At 35.2% G+C, this 19,022-nt stretch overlaps 1 protein-coding gene across 1 annotated transcript in view; it reads left to right on the top strand.

The window, feature by feature from the left end:
• The first annotated feature begins 3,357 nt into the window (after nucleotides 1-3,357).
• Nucleotides 3,358-19,022, top strand: part of LOC119068982 — a 61,914-nt gene continuing 46,249 nt past the window's right edge. Inside the window, exons 1-5 of the mRNA XM_037172856.1 lie at nucleotides 3,358-3,578; nucleotides 15,574-16,960; nucleotides 17,045-17,138; nucleotides 17,199-17,309; nucleotides 17,761-17,860. Of these exons, the coding sequence (XP_037028751.1) occupies nucleotides 15,673-16,960; nucleotides 17,045-17,138; nucleotides 17,199-17,309; nucleotides 17,761-17,860 (1,593 nt within the window). The 5' untranslated portion in view covers nucleotides 3,358-3,578; nucleotides 15,574-15,672. The remainder of the gene's footprint in view (nucleotides 3,579-15,573; nucleotides 16,961-17,044; nucleotides 17,139-17,198; nucleotides 17,310-17,760; nucleotides 17,861-19,022) is intronic.

Raw genomic sequence — 19,022 nt, forward strand, 5'->3', positions numbered from 1 at the left:
TGGCCAAGTTGCATGGCTATGACAAAAAAAAACTAATCTTAATCCGAGTCTCGACCAATTTTTTTTTTTTTTTGCAAAAAGATTGTAGTGTGACCTTATTGGCTAGGCTGACACTGGTAGTTCACTCAGGAACGCTATCCCACTACTGCTTACCACGGGAACTCTTGGTTGCTGGTTTTCACCCCTCACCCGGTTCATTCCTCCTTAGTCAACCTGAATACATCGGACTCCTCCATTGTACCCATATTGATGATAAGCTTAGTGCGGACGTTCCCGTCAACATGAACTGCCCAATGGCAGAACCCCCAGCCTCAAATCAGTCTACAATCCAACCTCCGAGTAGCCGGATTACAGAAGATGCTAACCTTCCAGTTGACGATGTCACATTAAATGGTGTAGTGTTGTTTACACTGACATCACACTGTCATGTTAGTGCTTTTCACACTCACGCAAATCAACATTAGGCTGTCTCTTTTCTTTAAAATCCATCGATTGATGTTTGAGTGTGTGAGAAATTACTAAGGCAAACACTTTACATTAACATTTAATGCTGTGACGTCACAGGTCACTTTGGTATGATTTACAAAATGGTTGGGCTCTCGTCGCTGATATTTTGGGTTCGAGGCTGCTGAAAGTCATTTTTTTTATTTGCCGATCGCAAATTTGTTGATGTCAATAGCTTTGTATCTGAGTTTCAGTTTTTAAAAATTACGACAGTGTTGTTCATGCTTCGCGAAATTAATAGCCAACATTTGTGAGTTTTTATTGCGTTTGTAAATATCTTTTTACAAAAGTCATTTTTCAAAATGTAAGCCAACAATAATGTGATTTAAATAAAAAATAGATTTGTACCTATGTGTCGGTTTGACGAGCTCTGAGAAAAAAACAACTTGAGGAATTACTACATCAAACACTTTACATTAACATTTAATGCTGTGACGTCACAGGTCACTTTGGTATGATTTACAAAATGGTTGGGCTCTCGTCGCTGATATTTTGGGTTCGAGGCTGCTGAAAGTCATTTTTTTTATTTGTTGATCGGATTTTTTTTATGTCAAGAGATTTTTAGTTATTTCAGTTAAATTACGATAGGGTTTCGTCCGGTGAGTACTGCTTCACTTACACGGAACATTAGTAGACTTTTGTAAGCGTTCTACGGGATCAGAAGAATAAGATTTTTGGATTTTTTTTTATTTCCTCCAAACTGTCCATTTTTCAGACAGTTCATGTGGAAAATGGATAGTTTGTGGGAAGTTTGAGAGACCATCACACGACCTACCTATGTCAAATTTCATCATATTTCCTAGTTTTCCAATATGGTATTTCCTAAAATCGTCGATCTTTCAAAAACTATCAAAATTTTTACCGATTTTAACATGCGATTGCTCGTTGCAAAATTGTCGATGAGTTTAACGAAATAGGATGTACCATTCCAATTGTGCTGCAGCGCTGTATGAAACGCCACAAAAAAAATTAACAATTTAAACGAAAATTTCCTCAAATTTCATCTAAAAGTGGTCCAATTTCAACGAAAGGAAAGGTCGCGATGAAATCTATGACAAGGGATCAAATTTGACGAAATTTGAGATCAGTAGTGAAGGAAAATATTTGCAAAGAGTGGTAAAAATGGCAAGAGTGTTGAAAATATCATAAAATGGTGGCGGGACATTTCGACACCGTCAATATCGTCAGGAACGATATTATCGTTTTTTTGGACGATACTATCATCTAAAAAACGATACTATCGTCTAAAAAACGATAATATCGTTTTTAGACGATAGTATCGTCCAAAAAAACGATAATTTTTGGACGATAGTATCGTTTTTTAGACGATAGTATCGTCCAAAAAACGATATTCCTGACGATATTGACCGTGTAGTTATGTCGCCTCACCCTAAATGCAACAAAAATACCTTTCACGTTTAGCTCCACTGGAGATGCTCCAGTACACTTCAAGTTGAAAGAATTAAAATAAATTGCGAAATATTAAAAGAATAGTCTAAAAGTTGCTTTTCCTCGTCGATTCCAGCAGCTCACTGGGGATCACCTATTAATTTTTTCCACGTATTTCAGGGTGCGTAGGGGAAGAAGCTTTTTAAAATCATCCTTTTAGAGTGCGAGCTATTTGAATGACCCCAAAGGTTAAATATGTCAATCGGCAGTAACCGAATGTACAAATTCTTGTTGGCATTTTGATATCATTACTTGTTGCTCGTTTGCATTATAAATGCACCTTTGTGTTTAAAATGCTACACCTACATATTGCATTTGAATTGTTATCATGGTGTCTGTGCAACTGGTTCGTTTAAATACTAACAATGTTTGTCTAACATGGATATAAGGAATAAATTATTCATTAAATCAAATGAGGATAAAATTGCTGGAAATAATTCGTTAAACGATTCAATATCGACCGGACGGATGGTCTGAATAGATAAAACCATCAATTGACCCCATTTTAACGGACGATTAGTGATTAATTTTGAAGTGTAATTGCATACTGATTAATTGTTATTTATCATCAAAATGTTGTGAACGAGTCAATCAATAATTTCGATGTATAATGTGGTATATTCGAAAATGAAATCAAAAGTGGTCTCGCCGAGGGTCTCGCACATCTCAGAACCATAATTCGATATAAATGTTCGTTTTTTTTTGCATTCATTGGGTATATGTCTGCCGTAAAAATATATCTCTTCATTTTTCGTGCTAAAATAGTACGCATGCGATCTTCTCAAGTGTGTTTTGGAATTATTTTTTTTTACAGAGCTATCGTTGTCAGGGAAAGCCAGCCCGCAATAAATAATAAAATTATTTTGCAAAATGTATATTTTCGGTTGAATTCAATTAATTTCCACTGAATGATAACCCAAATTTCCATCAACGTCATAAATGGATTAATTTTCCTCATTTCATTTTCGACACATTCGCCCCGAAAATAAACACCATGCAAAACACCAAATGCTGTTTATTATACACATTACATTGTGTCCATGTCCTCCAGTTCATGTCTCACAAAAAGGACTGATACAGAGGTAGATTATGTATTCGTACTTTTCCATGCAACATTCCGTTCAGCACGAAAACATTTTTGTATGGGAAATGTCCATTTTGCCGATTTTTTTTTTACCCCGGTTTCATGTTGCAGGTTCAGGATGAAAAACCGATCCAATCACGATGGAAAATAAACCACAAACAAAATGTTATGTTGGAAAAGTTTTCCAACCAAATTTTCACTAGAGGTGTGCCGTGTGCATAGACGATTTGTACAATTACATGAATAATAGAAATGGTTATACGGCCATCTGTTCAGATCCCAGCACTATATGGCGAACATGGTGTATACTATAGAGCACCAGAATCAGAACGTTCAGTGCGAAATAAGATATTGCATGGAAAGGTTGTTATTATATATCGTTCCGCATCGCTGTTGTGTTTTTTTTTATTATAAGAACAGAAAGTCCTGTATTAGTATATCTACCCCGTAAAACATGAGTTTCAAAATATGTACACAAGTGAGATTAGAGTGGTGTGATTTTAATGGGCTCGTGTAGTTTTCCACTGATCATAAAACATAGGTAAAACTTAAAGTTGATTCTAAGTGTCTATCTTTATTGTCATCACCGTAACTTTTAAGTTTTATCGGAACATTTTATCTGGTTAATTGAATGCTGTTGAAATATATGTGTCAATTGTTGAATATTTATTCCGAATTGATTTATTTATTAGATTAATATCACGCGAAATTTTTATGCGATGTGGTGACATTCGGTTGTGACAGAATTCCGTTTAATTAAAATAAAAAAAAAGTTCCATTCAATTTATCATTTGAAGGATTTATTTTCTCGCTTTTTCCCTTTTATATTTATCATCGTCTCTACATGATACACGTTATCTGTTTTTATGAATAGCAACATTAAATAAAAAGAAGAATGTAAGAAGACGAGAATTATGCTCAGTGTATAAGGCTGCGTAAGAAGCCCCGGATGGAAGTGAAGAAGTTTGCTTTCAAAAAGAATATCGATTTGAACTAAATCGTTGATATATAATATTTCATCAAACAAAAATATTGAAGTTTAAATGTGGTTCGTACGTCACACAGGTTATTTTTCTGTATTTGTAAATATAAAATAGGAATTTTCAATTAGAATATTTCTCTTTTTGGATAAAAAAGGGTTACTATATGGGGGTAGACATGACGTAACAGGTCTAAATAATAAAAAAAATATTTGCCCATTCGTTCTGGTTGAGCTTTCGTAATTAACTTTAGCGATGATTTCCACACACAAAAAACATTTGTGCTTGGAGACCATAGGGGAGGAATTGCTTGAATAGATTACGGATGATATGAAGAATTATGCGGTTGATTGATGGGCAAACAATTAACATTTCTATTTATAATTAATTTTAATGCTAAACACCGGTACGTATAAACCGAAAAGGATTATTACATATTGGGGAATGGGGGGTAAACTGAGGTCAAACTGTAATGAACAGGGTGAATTTAGAACGATTTGCTGCGAACGATGCTTCTATATACGTAAAAGTAGCTACATATTCACATTTGTTTATCATGTTCGTCAGAGGGTGCTTCTACTTTATAGTACAAAGGCAACTTCTAGTTACCGAGTGCGGCGACAAAAAGAGTGAGCTTCTATTGCTCGCTTGTTCATTGACTTTCAGATTACACTGTAGAAAAATACATGTTAAAACCATTGAAGTACAAGATTTCATCTCATATGTTTATGTCCTGTAATCCTATTTTGTTTTGCAAGGGAAAGCGGGACAACAAAGTAAGGGAATGTACGAACTATCCCACTTTATCAATAACTTTGACGTCATAACTTGTTAAAGTTCCGCAGGATTGTTGTGTTTATTGTACAGTCCCTTTTTCAGGTGTCGGGGAATCTCGCATACGCGAATCATAGTATGCGCCCCTTAACGACGTATAACAAAAAGTCATGATTGTGCGAAATTCTCTACTAAGAGGTGAGTCTCGCACACCATGAATTTGTATGGAAAGCTTTTGAAAGCTTTGTGCTTCTTTTAGATTCCATTAGAAACGTGGAAGATTTCAGTGGAGTAGAAAAAAGTTCAAAGCTCTCAAAGGCTCTTCAAAAACAGGAACAGCACCATTATTTACGATAATTATCAGTTAATGTACTTAGTTATGAACAACATTTTCGCTGAAATATAGGTCGGAGAATTATGCAATTTAATGCAACAAATATTTGTTAGCCCTGCCATCAACTTATTTTCTCCACTCTCAAAATATTGGCATTGATAAACCTTTTACATGTTGAATAGTACGTTTCTTGGCACCTTGTGCCACATTACCAGTCCCCCAAAATTTTATCGAATCGAATCTTTAATGAAATTGTATTACGGAAAAGATTACCATTTCTCAGCTCGTTACGGTGTAATTTTATCGAGGGGGAAACTACACGAGTAAATACTGGCACAGGTGCTATTTGCTATTGGTACCAATAGTTGAAAGTAGTTGCCAATATATACCAATGACACTATAAGTATGTGAGACATAATTTGTTCGTGTGTTTCCCCCTCGAAATTTATCGTAGCTTGATCTCTAATAATAAATAAAGTTTTCGGACAAAACATACTTATCTCCATTCATGATAACACGGCAGAGTAAAATAAACCAAGCAGTAGCGGTTCATTTTCGAAACGTCAAATAAGGGAGCTAATACACTGTATGAAAATGAACTCAAATGAACACTGACATAAATTGAAAAATTTTATTCGCAAAAAATATGGGGCTACTAGATTTATCAAGTCCCTAGTCAAACCAGCGCTCCTGCCTGATTAACTTTACTCTGTCGTGATGGTAAGAATTTCCACAATTACAAAAATTATTTTCACAAATGTACAATGGAAACTTTGGTGAAGGTTGATGATCAATCGTATATTAAAATTAAAGAACGGGGAGAAAATTCTTATAAATGTTGTACACGATAATTAATCCCAAATAGAGCACAATAGTGATATTCACTCCGCACTCGAAGAATTTCATTGGAAAATTTTCATATACATGCCTGTAAGTCACGGAATAATAGCATTACAAGCACAAACTATACAATGAATACGTATGCACAGTGTATAATATTTCCTATAAATGATGAAGGTATCTCCTTTAGCATTATATTAATGCCATCGATCAACAGGTGGAATGTAATTAAGTTTTAGCTTGTTACCTTTATCTTCTACAAGGATTCTTCAGAGCTCGTATGGTAGTCGTAAACGTTTGATATCTCTTTTAGCACTTTAGTTTGACGATATGTGCAAAAGGCAATAATCAATCAATAAAGCTAAAGGCAATAATGAAACATTTGGTAACTGAAGCAATTTCAATTCGACCAAAGGACTCCTTTCGGAAAGGAGAGTATAGATACCTTGTGGCAAATTTGGATTTAATATACAACAAAAACAATCTTAGGATATTTTGTGACACTGCTGGCTCTCAGAACCTTATATCAATCAATTTAGCAAATAATGAGCCCAGTTACGCCCAGTTAATTTTACTACATTAAGTGTAGATAAGACACATTAAAAAAAAACGTAAAATATCCAGGACGTGTACTATTTGCTCGTGAGACGCATATACTGCATTTCGTACGTACAATGTTCATTTAACCTGTAAATTTTCACGCCTTACTCGTGTAAAGTGCGAATCAGTGAAGCACTGAACTAACGACGCGACGTCAAGACCAATAATTGGTTCACTCATTTGTAAAGTTTATGATTAATACGTTCTACGTAGGAGAAGTATAAGATTTAGTATTTGCAGACACGTGAATCGTACTAATCCTGTACGTGCATGGGTATTTTACTTTCTTTCCGTGCATGATGTGCTTGAGACACAGCTATCCTTTCTCAGATGGCCAGAGCCGGATTAACCCATGGGCAAAGTGGGCCCGGCCCAGGGCGCTGGGAAAATAGAGGCGCTGAGAAATTAAATTTTTTCGACAGTGTAATCATTTTACGTTCAACATAAGTCAAGTCATGCACAAATCAACGTCGATTAAAAAAAATTCGCGCTCGCTTCGCTTGCGTCTGCACATTACATTCTTGGGGTAAATGTGAGCTACAAGAAATGCATATATACATCTAACTTGATATTTGTGAATAATACACGCACATCGACTAACCCAAGGCTGTTCGTATTTGGTTATTTAAAGCGTTTTTATGATGGTCCTGCTATAGAAAAGTTGAACTTTGAGGCTTCTGGCTGAAGACACTATAAATAATTTTCAGAAACCATTCCATTGCTTAATTTTCGTCAGCCGCCGGTGATAGTCGGATGATGGAAAGCTTTTAACTCATGAGGAATTTTCGAAAATTTTGTAAATTCCTCATGAGCTGAAACCTGCTCATGATCGCCGGACAACGGGAGTTTGGAACAAATAAAGCAGCTGGAAAAGCTGCAGAACAAATCAGTTTCCGCCCATTGAAAATTGTTCATGGCATATATTCGCGATATTTTTTGTCGAAATCCAAGGCCAATTACCTAAATTTCAAGATCTAACACTTTCAGAGTGAAGACAAAGGATCATTCTAGAGTGCCCTAAACTTCAATACTTTTGGGATCCCGAGTCCTAGATCCTTGAAATTGCTTCAACGCAAGTCGTTTTTTCCGAATCATGACCTTACCCAACGCACTGCTCCTAGCATGAACATAAGAAATATTTGGAGGCTGATGAAGTCACAGTAGGCACTGCGTTTCTTTCGTGAAGATAGGTGACTTGTTTTAGTTGTGTGAGTTCAAACACACAATACAATCAATCTTAAGCGGTAGCTCTCATCACAAAAGCCTCCAAATTCGACGTTTGTCAAAGTAGTGTTCATGCTAGGAGCAGTGCGTTGCCTTACCAAGTAGAGTAAATCTCGCAATATAATGAAACTGTAACAGTATCACAAATATTGTGTCAAAAATTCACGTTTTTTTCTTGGTTTTTCCTCACAACGCGTTCATGTTCTAACGATCTTCCAAGGGAAGTGAAAAGTGAAAATAATGAGAGGACATTCGAGTGTAAATTGAAAGAACACCTGAATGAAACTATAGAATTGTATGTAAATTTGAAATGTAGTGTTCATTTTTCAATGTCTGTGATTATGGAACTTTGTATTTGAAAATAGCTATTTGCTAAATAAATTTGTTTGATTTGATTTGTTCTTCAAGAAGAATTTCAAGAAAAAATTGTTTCGGATTCATTCTACAAACTTCAAACTTAAAATCCCGAAAAATACGAGCGAAACCTTTTTATAACTTTACTTGATTTTTGTTTGTGGGACAGTTTTGCGAATTAATCACGAAAACTCTGGTTATATCATATATCTCTCATTCATATATGGTTATATGTTATCATAAGCTTGCCACCTCGCCTCGCTCGCCGTTTCTAACTACACATTACTTAGAAAATAATATTCTTGAGGAAATGTTGAAAACATTTTATTTGATTTGGTTGACAATGTAGGAAACATTGTTTCCGAAACAATTTCTTTAATAAATTTTTCATGCGGCGCTGCAAGGCTCGTTGTCCAGGGCGCTGTAAATGCTAATCCGGCCCTGCAGATGGCAAAAAGATAGTAACATTTTACCAACTCATTCGATCGAAGTATTTTCGACACAATCTTTTACTTCATCGGCATTAACATTTATCTATTAAAGACCAATTTATGGGATGAGAGGTGACCCTTTGGATATCATCGATTTCCACCACGGCAGAGTAAAAGTAACCAGGCATGAGCGGTTCATTTTTGGAACGTCAAACAAGGGATCTAATACACTGTATGAAAATAAATGAACACTGACATAAATTGAAAAATTGTATCCGCAAAACACAAAGGCTACTAGATGATTCAGATCCATATTCAAATCAAGCGCTCCTGCCTGGTTTACTTTACTCTGCCGTGTTTCCACTCAAGAATTTTTTAAATTTCAAATGTATTGTGTAAGTGTAAGATTACGCTCTTCGTTGATTTCCAGAGAACTAATTTAGTAGGTTAAACTTCGTTCACCTAAGATATACATGAGTAAACACTTTTCTTCATCACATCGAAATTTATCAGATTCCAGCACAGTAGGTTTAAGGAGGTCAACTTTAAACAACTTTTCACTTATTTCGAGGTACCCTATTTAACACATTGCATTCTCAGACGAAATGTGCTTTTTATGTTATCAAAGACCTTACAGGCATTTATGATGTATACGACGTGTGATGCACTGGGGATCGATGTAGCACTACTAGTTCATGCTGGAGTTCATGCCTTACATCTGCGATTTGCGTTTTCTTTATCTTTTTGTTATGTTATATCATTGTTGCTTTTGTATCTGTGCTGTGAAGCTTTATAATATATTGTTTTAGTAGCTTAGCAATAAAGAAACAAAAAACTAAGAAAGGAAAGAAAAATGGTTCAGGATGAGGAATGTGGAAAATGTCTGTGCAACTATAGTACACTACATCAAATATTTCGCATAGAACAAAACTTCTGATTATTAAAAAATGAATAATGAATGTACAAGTACAGATATCTCTTGTAGAAAATCTTGTGCAGCTGTCGTAATGTTATGTTTATTTTTCTGCAATTTTTATTTATAGTTCATTACTGTGTCTGTCTAGCGATGAAGGGATGATATATTTTGCTGAAGCTCACTTATATTTAACGTAGTGACTATTCGCAGGCGCCTGCCAATAGCCAATTACTAAAGATGCTATTGGCATTTTCTCTTTTACACCTGCCAATAGCATTTTTCCTTTTACAAAGACTATTTGCAGGTGAAATGGCCTGCCAATAGCATCTACGTATATTTAATGTACAATAGTGATGACCAGAATTTCTTTATGGCAATGAACCATTTCTATTCTATTTGAAATGATTTAATCTTAAAGCTAATTGCTAAAACCACAGATCTGATCCTGGCATGAACATCAGAGATATTCAGAGGCTTACGCCTTTCATTTCTTTCGGAAAGACATGAGCCTTGATTTCTTGGTGTGGAAAAACACACAGCACATACAATCGTACATGGATACGTGCTTGAAAATTTGGAGGCTTGTTGGAGTTGAAAAATGGGTATTCGTGCTAGGTGCAGCTAAGACATAATATATTGAAACAGATTGAAACAGTAGATTAATTTTCAATAAAAACTCGATAACTTTCCCTTCGTAGCCAGTTGTCTGCCTGCCTTATAAGACTACTTGACCATTCGATTTAAAGGGTTTCATTACTGGGGACTGCTTCAATTTTATTTCTGGTTGGCGACAAGAAAATCGTAACTTTTGCACGCCGTCCACTAAATTTTGACTTAAGATCCCTAAGATTATATGTGTTCCTTCCGTTGAATGAGGATAGCTAATCATTCTGACGGGGCTTCGCCTCTGGTTGACAATTTTCATATTTTTCGGGCCAAAAATAGCAAATGTACCACAACTCGTATGGGAATAGTAAAACATGCCAACTGAATTTACTGTGCAAAACATTAAGTAAATTTATTTTTTATTTCGAAAATGTGGTCAAGATTTAATACGTGTTTAAAAGAAAATAATGAAAACAAGCCGACGCGACGAACGAATTTTAAGATCATTTAATTCACATAATTTTTTTAGAAGTAAAACCATAAACCATTTTCATTTATTGTCGAATAGAACATGGTTTGGCAACAACATTTAATATCCAATAAAAAGTCAGAATTATATATTACATGAGAGATTATAAATTTAGTTTTGAAACATCCAAAAAAAATCGTTGATGCATTTTCCGTGCTACCATCAACATGAATAAATAAATTAAACTTTTCACATTGTACGATCGATTTCAGCTTTCAAAAATTCACAACAATCGGATAAGCGAAATAAACCTTAAATTTTGTTGTTTCAGCATAGCTTTTTCATTGCAAATGAAGAGGATAAATAGGAAAATTAAAATTGCATTTTTCATTAGAAGGATTCTCTCTACTGCTGCTCTAAAAAAATGCTTATTGCTTGCTTGCCCTAGATATATTTTTACCACGTATCACCGAGTTACATACACCACTTTTCTGATTAAAAACCCAAAAAGAATTATTTTACTTCTCGTCACTGAGTTAGGATAGAATACAGGAAAGCTGATGCTTTCCAAGCACCTAAGCCGCCAATGGGCCTGTTGTGCATTAATCATATTTTCGATAGATTTTACAATTTTGAATCATATAAATTTCTATTAGAACATAGGTGTCGCTAGTGGTTGACATTTTTAGAATCACGATTGTGACTTACGCATGTGACGGATGAGAACTGTGTTCAGCATTTTTTGTTGTTGTTTTCTTAGAGACCTATTACGGTCGAAAGAGCTGACTAGTGGTAACTAACAGCAGAGACTAATCATTTACGATTAGGAAAAAACCTATGAACTATGTCTGAGACGGGAGACGAACCCGTCCAATTTAGAGCGTGAGTCCATCGTTCTCCCGATTGAGCTACCTGGACGGTCACTGAGTTACTAAGTGACGGCTGCTAGGACTTTCGCGCCGCGTCATTCACAATAATTGACAAAATGACATATTTTGTTAAGGAAAATGTCACTTTGTGGTTTATTGTGAATGACGCGGCGCGAAATTCCTTAACACCATTCATAAAAAAATCCTCTGAGGACAATGATTTTTTGAGGATTTTCTCCCGATTTTTAAGGAATTTCTTAAATCATGACGTAGTGATATCCAATTCAAAGATTTTTCTTAGCTTTCTGAGGATTATCTTTTACTTTGAGGATTTCTAAGAATTTTCAATGGATGACAAAGGATTTGTGCCCACCCCTCGAAACTATATAGCCTCTAATGTCCGTCTGCATCTGCATTCAAAATTTAACTTTGAACAACTGGTTCCATAAAACATTTAGTACAACCACATTGAGAAATTGGCTGTTATCACTAAATTTCGCACTTTGTTACCCATTTCAAAATCGCTTGAGTGTAAAATGGATTCAAATCCTTAAATGTGTCTTGTATTCATTGCGTTCTCCACATTACAAAAATATTTATTTTGAGAGGGTTCATTGACGCCTTGTATCCTCAACGGGACAAAGATTTTTTTTTACAATTCAGCGGCAATAAATTGTCGAAATTTTTTTAAGGAAGTTGTAAAAAAGGGAAATTTCAACCATTATCATATCTCATTAGTTACAGTTAGTTACGGCTCCAACCACAAATTACACAATTTTACTAATTTTTACTGATATTGTCACAAAAAGCTATTGTTAAAAAAGCTCGATGCTTTCAACAATAACAAAGATATTGTAGAAATATATTTTTATCGTAAAAAGCTTCCTATTGTCATGAGTCAATTAGTCATGCTTTTTCTTTCGTTGTTATACTCATGATCTGATGAAACACGCTATATTCCTACTTTTACACTAAACAATGTTTTGGTAGGTGTGGGTACCCAGTTTTCTTAGCACACATTCGTATAAGGTGTTTCACCGAGAGTTGGGGAAATCGAAATATTTTCAATTTCAAAACGTTATTGCTTTAAACCAAATATCACTTTTATAGTGAACATTGATCCTCTGGCATCGTTAGATAAATCAATTTGAAAATTTGTAAAATGAAAGAGTTTTCCAATAAATTGAAAAAATAAAAATAAATGGATTTCTGTTTTTAAATTATCAATGTTTTCAGCAGGTTGAAACTTGCGTTATTGTGACCGTGCCGTGAGTTGTGGTATTTCATGTAAAATCGACTGACCGATAGGTGGTGGTATTAGAAACGCTAAAGCACAAATCACGGTTAATTTTTTTAACTACAAATTTCCATAAGCAACTCACGGTCAGGTCAGGTTTTCGCTATACCGCAACTCTCGGTTAAATACCTTAGTAGCTTTTATTAAGAAAAAAGAAAAAGAAAACAGAACAGAACTGGAAGAATAGAAGTTACACGAAAGCGAAAAAAATCATTTGCGGTGAATGGCAATAAAATGTTTGAAAAGAAATATTTATTGACAGTGAATAATTATCAATGAAAACACATTATTTAAACTAACAAAACATTTGAAATATGCGAGACGGGGGCATCAGAGCAATACTGTTGTAAATAAAATGGAAAACGATGAAAAATCGCTGCCCAATATAAATTTATCGAGTACAGTTCAGTTCTTTCAGTTCTAAAAATATGAGGATTTCTTTATTGTTAACAGATGCAAGTCGATTTTTTTATTCTTTACAATAAATCGTACAATTTTTATTGTGTAAACATTTTTCCTTTACAAAAAAAAAATGTATATTTGTCATAGATACGATATACACATACGTCTGTGTATTGATTTTCACCAGTCAATTCCCATAAAAATGTTGCCAAGTCTTTAATATTCAATTTTTTCCCAGTTGTTGTTGTTCTGATGTATACTACATCAGATATAGTATACAAAGGCTCGTTCTCGCTTGTTTACAACAGAAATTCTTGCATTATCAAAATCAAACGTGTAACATTTGAGTTGTATATGATGGGAAGGTATATTTCGTCGAACGGAGAAAATCGAGATTTCCGTTTTTGGTTTGTGTTTCCGGAAGTTGAAACTGAATCAGTTGCTTATTTAGCAGAGCAGAAATTTTATTTTCAAATGGAATGGTGAAGTGGAATGTTTCGGGCGAATGCAGTAAAATGATTTAATTTCAATGAATTGATAATTATGTAAAAATAGAATGGAGAACGTTGAAGACGTTAATTTGGAATAGATAAATGCGTAGTTAACAGAGTATTATTACTGGCAACTAACGATCTGTAAACTTAATTGATTAAGAAGAAAGAAAGAAAAATACAAAAAAATTCGGCTGATACATGAATCGGCAACAATCAAAAGTATCCAAGTCATCGCTGTATTAGTTCATACAGCTTGATGTTTCCTATAATTCATTTTCCTTAGTGTATTTTGCCTATTTTTCCCAAATTATGTTATGTGATGTTCTTCTTGTTTACTAAAATATCTTATGAGATCTCTGCGGGAAAGTTAGTTTATCTTCGAAGGGGATTACATCTCTTGCATTCGGCTTGGAATACGAACTTCACCTTTAAAGGTAACCGAATTTTCCCGTATGAACGTAAGATATCTTAGTGAAGAAAGCAAGAAATAACTCTGCGTTTATTGGAATCTTGTACTTCATTTGTTTAAAACATTTTTTATTGCACGATCCAAAATCTACTACTTCAATAGTTTTTACATGATGACCCAATTTGAGTAGTACGACCATTTTGTCATAAGAAACGTAAATTTAGTTCATCAAAGTTTATTGGTCATGACCCAATTATAGAGTAAAGTAAACTCACATTTGTTGCAATTGTATGGTCTGCATTAATCGATTTGTCGTTTGTAGCGTGTAGCCACCGAGCTGGAAAATTTGTACACAGAATGTGTTTGCGAGTCTGTTAATACAGAAAGGACGTTAACCTTTTAGAAAGAGCTGGACATCTCTATAATGATTGTAAAAATTTATGATAAACATAGGCTAGTGTTCTTTTATATATAATGAAATGTAAAACTTAAGAAGTACAGTATTTGGTATCTAACACTAAGCGATACATTTTAAACGTAAGAAGCAATAGATTTAATCGTTGTATGAAGAAACTCTTGGAGTTTTTTTTTAAATACAATTATATGCCAAAACCGGGCTATTTTGCAGCTATAATATGCCTGGAGAGGCTTCGATCTCAAACTCATATAAATCTTTGAGATCCCATCACTCACTACCGAAGACAGATAAAAATGTTTGAGGCTGGTGTTAGTGGTAAAGAAAGTCCTGGCATCGGCATAGGGATTTTCTAAAAACGAAAAATCACTTCTGTAGCTTGTCGTTAATAAAAACTCGAAACTTGTTCTTGTTCAGGACTTGACTAGGAAAAAATAGTTTTCCCATTTAACAAATTCAAAGAAAGGAACTAGTAAGGGTCAATCCCAAGACTGTGTCAATTGAAATATTTCCGTATTTATTTTCCACATCTGAATAAATTATGAAAGTGATATAAGTCGAATATTAAACATGATAAAATGTCGACCATCATGCGGCTACATTACGGGTTTCCAAAGGAGCACCCTAGATGTTTCTGTGTGTATACGTAGACGTTCCTTTTTGTCGAGTCGTTAATGAATTGTGATGTAGACGAAAACAGTGAATCACTTAAAACACAAAACAAACGAAAATTCAATTAAATTTAGTAACACTCATGGCTGGGGAGGGTATGCATGTCTTTTTAAAGTCTTTTATTATCCCTCATAATTTTAATTGCTTTGAGAACATTATCCTTGACTCTCTATCCTAAACAAATAGAAATGTTGGGCTGTTATCCAGTGCTATTATGAGAGAATGATATTTCATATTTCATGTTGAATGGAACTTTTCAAAAAAGAAAAATAACGAGACCAACATCATTTTCGATTTATTGTTAACATAGACGTGTGTAGTAGACCCTCGTACGTATAAATACACTGATATCTTTCCGATTCGTTTATTATTCAATCTATATTCACGTATTATGATACACAAAGCTTATCTATGCATATCTAATGGTATGTTTCTTCTCTTTTCCCACAGCTAACGCTTATTATACAAATATATTTCCATTTCGATGCACAATAACTTGATGAAGGCAGCTCATAAATCATTGACAAATTTGCACGAACTCCTGGAAAGATGAAGGTTGACAAAGCTGTATGTACGAACGAAACGATGGAAGATCTTTATCGTGCCATTCGCTATGAAACGGTCTTCACGGCACTGGTGGAAAATAAGATACTGGCAATTAAACGGGAATGTGACGAAAAGCAGCGATTGAAGAAAGCTCGTGCTCATTTCAAATTAAGCGGCCTATTGTCATCGAAGAAAATTTGCTGCGTGAAACACGACAGTTTAACGAACGCCGACCTAGTTTTACATCAACAAAATTCTAAAATTTCCAATACAACCGAAATTGGTGTCGTTAGGGATGGTGCAGCGGCCAGGGACGAAAGTTTAATGCAACAGGGACAGGTATCACAAAATGAATTATTTAAACCAACTACCGAAGATAGCATTGCGTCGGTAAACTATGTCGAAGACATTCCAGACGATGATAAAATCCAAATTCATGAAATCGAAAGCATTAGCAGCGACAAAAGTAAAAAGATAACGTTCCAGAGTGGTCTGATTGATGACAGACATAAAATCGGTAAAAATCAAAATTCCCGACGCAAACTGTCTATGGAGTCTAGTTTCAGCCAGAATTCTAGCGTGATTGAATCCTATGTGAGCGATGAAAGTCACACCCGAAGGTCACGTATGACAGACTCGCTCAGCTCAAATCCGAACAAATTCAATTTATCCGAAAGCAATGCACTGGATCATGAACGACATCGATTACGTGTATTGGAAGCTCGCTCAATAAGTGCCCAATGTAGTCCAGTATTTCCTCGTCCGTTATTTCGAAATCACAGTAACACTATGCAAGTACCATGTACATCAGATGACAATCAATTAGTACCTTTGAAGTTAATCAGATCACAAAATGATATTGACGCATCCATCGATAGCGTGAATTTAGGATTAGCAAGTGGCGATATTGGCATCGATGCCAATAAAGATAAGGAACAATTCGCAATGCCATTTGTTAGCAACTGTAACCAGTACAGCAATGATAGCGACACAATACAATTAGATAAAACGAAATTCAGCGGTCAATACGATGGCAAGCAAGGATTTATCAAAAGCTTTAATCAACTCACATCGCAAAATCAAAATTCACTACCTGTTATCACAACGATCAAATCAAAAAAGGATGCTCTGAAATTACATCGCCTAATGAATCCGTCAATCGATTTAATGACGGAATCGAAATGTGCATCGAAGTCGAAGAGGAAAGACAGTAAACTCGGCAAAAGCAAGACACAGGGAAAAGTTAGCGACGGATCGGTTGAGAATGTTAACCGGTCGAAGAGAAAGCAGAGTGAGTATCCTGCTCTTTACATCTTTCTCCTTCCATTATACCATGAAGTGTCTCAAATTCTTTTAATTGAAACTTTTTTTTTAGAACGAGGACACAAATGTTCGGATCCATTATTGATCTATCCCTCATCCAACGGTTTCCAGCATTGCATTTTGAGCATGCCCCCGAATCAACCTCTGTGAGTAAAATAAGATAAATTGCAAAGCAACTTACTGTGACTCTGAATTTTCCCTTTTAGCCAACTGCAGTATGATGAAAATGTTGTGTTTGATGTATCGCTTCAAATGGACGGTAGCCGTAATAGAGATCTTGACGTTATTATGCCCAGCCATAGGAAGCACAAACACAGGTAAAATTGTCTGCTTAAAACTAATTTTTCGTTAAGTTGACACTTAGAATAAAAATTCTGGAAGAATTCTTCATCCATGAGAGGAAAGTCGTCCGCTCTGTGCCAAGGATGCTTTTTTCCTTAAGAACATCGTAATCAATGTGAAAGACTGATCATTTAATGAAATAAACAATAAACAATTCCGTTGTTTACTCTCACCTCACTATCTAGTACAATCAGAAGCTCACATTGGAGTGTGTAAAGTGTGCCACTAACAGTCTTTCGAACAAGCATAGGAATAAAGGAAGATTTTCCCTAACAGAATAGAGTGTTCAGTTCGTTATAACACAGTTGTAGTCCATAACCTCAATTGTTCGAAAACTGTCCTATGTTCGAACTGTAACACTCTACCAAATATAGATTCTAACGTAGCAAATCATGCTTATGATAACAAAATAAAATATATTTTTAGACATCACCACCACCACCACAACCACCACCATCAGCACCATGGGAAAAAAGTGGGGAAAAGAAAAATTTTGGTTCATGATTTAGACAATCAAAGTGTGAAAGTAAGTATAGAGAAGTGTTGAACCAGTGTAGCCAGAGAGTCTTCCAGAGATATTGTAACAAAAAGAAAAGAAACACTGAAGGATATTGTATTTGTAACATGTTCCTGGCGCTCATATTACATCCGTTTAAAACATCCATGACAAAAAAAGCAATGAACTTTACCAAAATGTCTTATGCAGCAAACGCCCAAGAAAAGCATGCAAACGAGCTTAGCGAAATCTGTTGAAAATATTTACAGCAAATGACGTGACTCGGTAAATATTTATGTTTGCCGTGTGCTGTTTGTAGAAGGTTGAAACATTATCGTATCGCAAGCAAAGAAACTCAAATCTTTGAGTAACACTGTTATTAGTGGTGTTAAAACACTGAAGGCATAAGACGGAAATTCTTACTAGCCAGTACCCAAAGTCAATTTTAATGAGGTCACGGTCGGAAACCTGTACCATAAATTATTGCGACTTGAGACAGGCGAAGGTAAAACAAATCATAGATTAGAGTTGTCTGGCACGACATGCCATTAAATAACACTTATTAGTGGCACAGAGCACAGCCCTGCTTCTAGCATGAACAGGAGCAGTGCCCAGAGTGATGCATGTTTTCTTAGGCACTGGGTGTGTGGATTGTTACACGAGCTCACAGGCCGAGTAGAGTTGTATACAACGACTGTGTCGAGAAATGAAACGAAAGACTGTGTTGAGAAAATACAACTACCATTGTTAAGGTAGTGTAGGTTTAGGGTAGTGTAACGATATATGGCATGGGTTAAAAATGTCGAAGGTTCGATTTTCCCTCCGTCAATATGGAAATATGAAATTTTAAGTCCAATTTAGTAGCTAGCGTTAAATTTTGCATTTCTATTCGATGCCAATCAGGCTGATATGCCGCATTTGTACCATTCCAAAACATTTCGTTTCGCATATTTGTTACAAAATCCCAAATGAAATCGAATATTCGATGCAGTGGATTCCATAGCAATGTAGGCATCATGTTCAATCCATTAATCCGATTATATTTTGTGTTTTCATTAGTCTGCATTTTCCTCTGTGATTTGTCGCTTTAACTTTCCATAGTATGTACCAGTACCTATGTATTTGTATACCTTCATGTCGGTATCATTTTATTTCAAAGCAAGAGCTCAAGTTCACTCGTTACGAGTAACTC

Source organism: Bradysia coprophila, chromosome II (genome assembly GCF_014529535.1).
Source record: "Bradysia coprophila strain Holo2 chromosome II, BU_Bcop_v1, whole genome shotgun sequence".
Lineage (NCBI taxonomy): Eukaryota > Metazoa > Arthropoda > Insecta > Diptera > Sciaridae > Bradysia > Bradysia coprophila.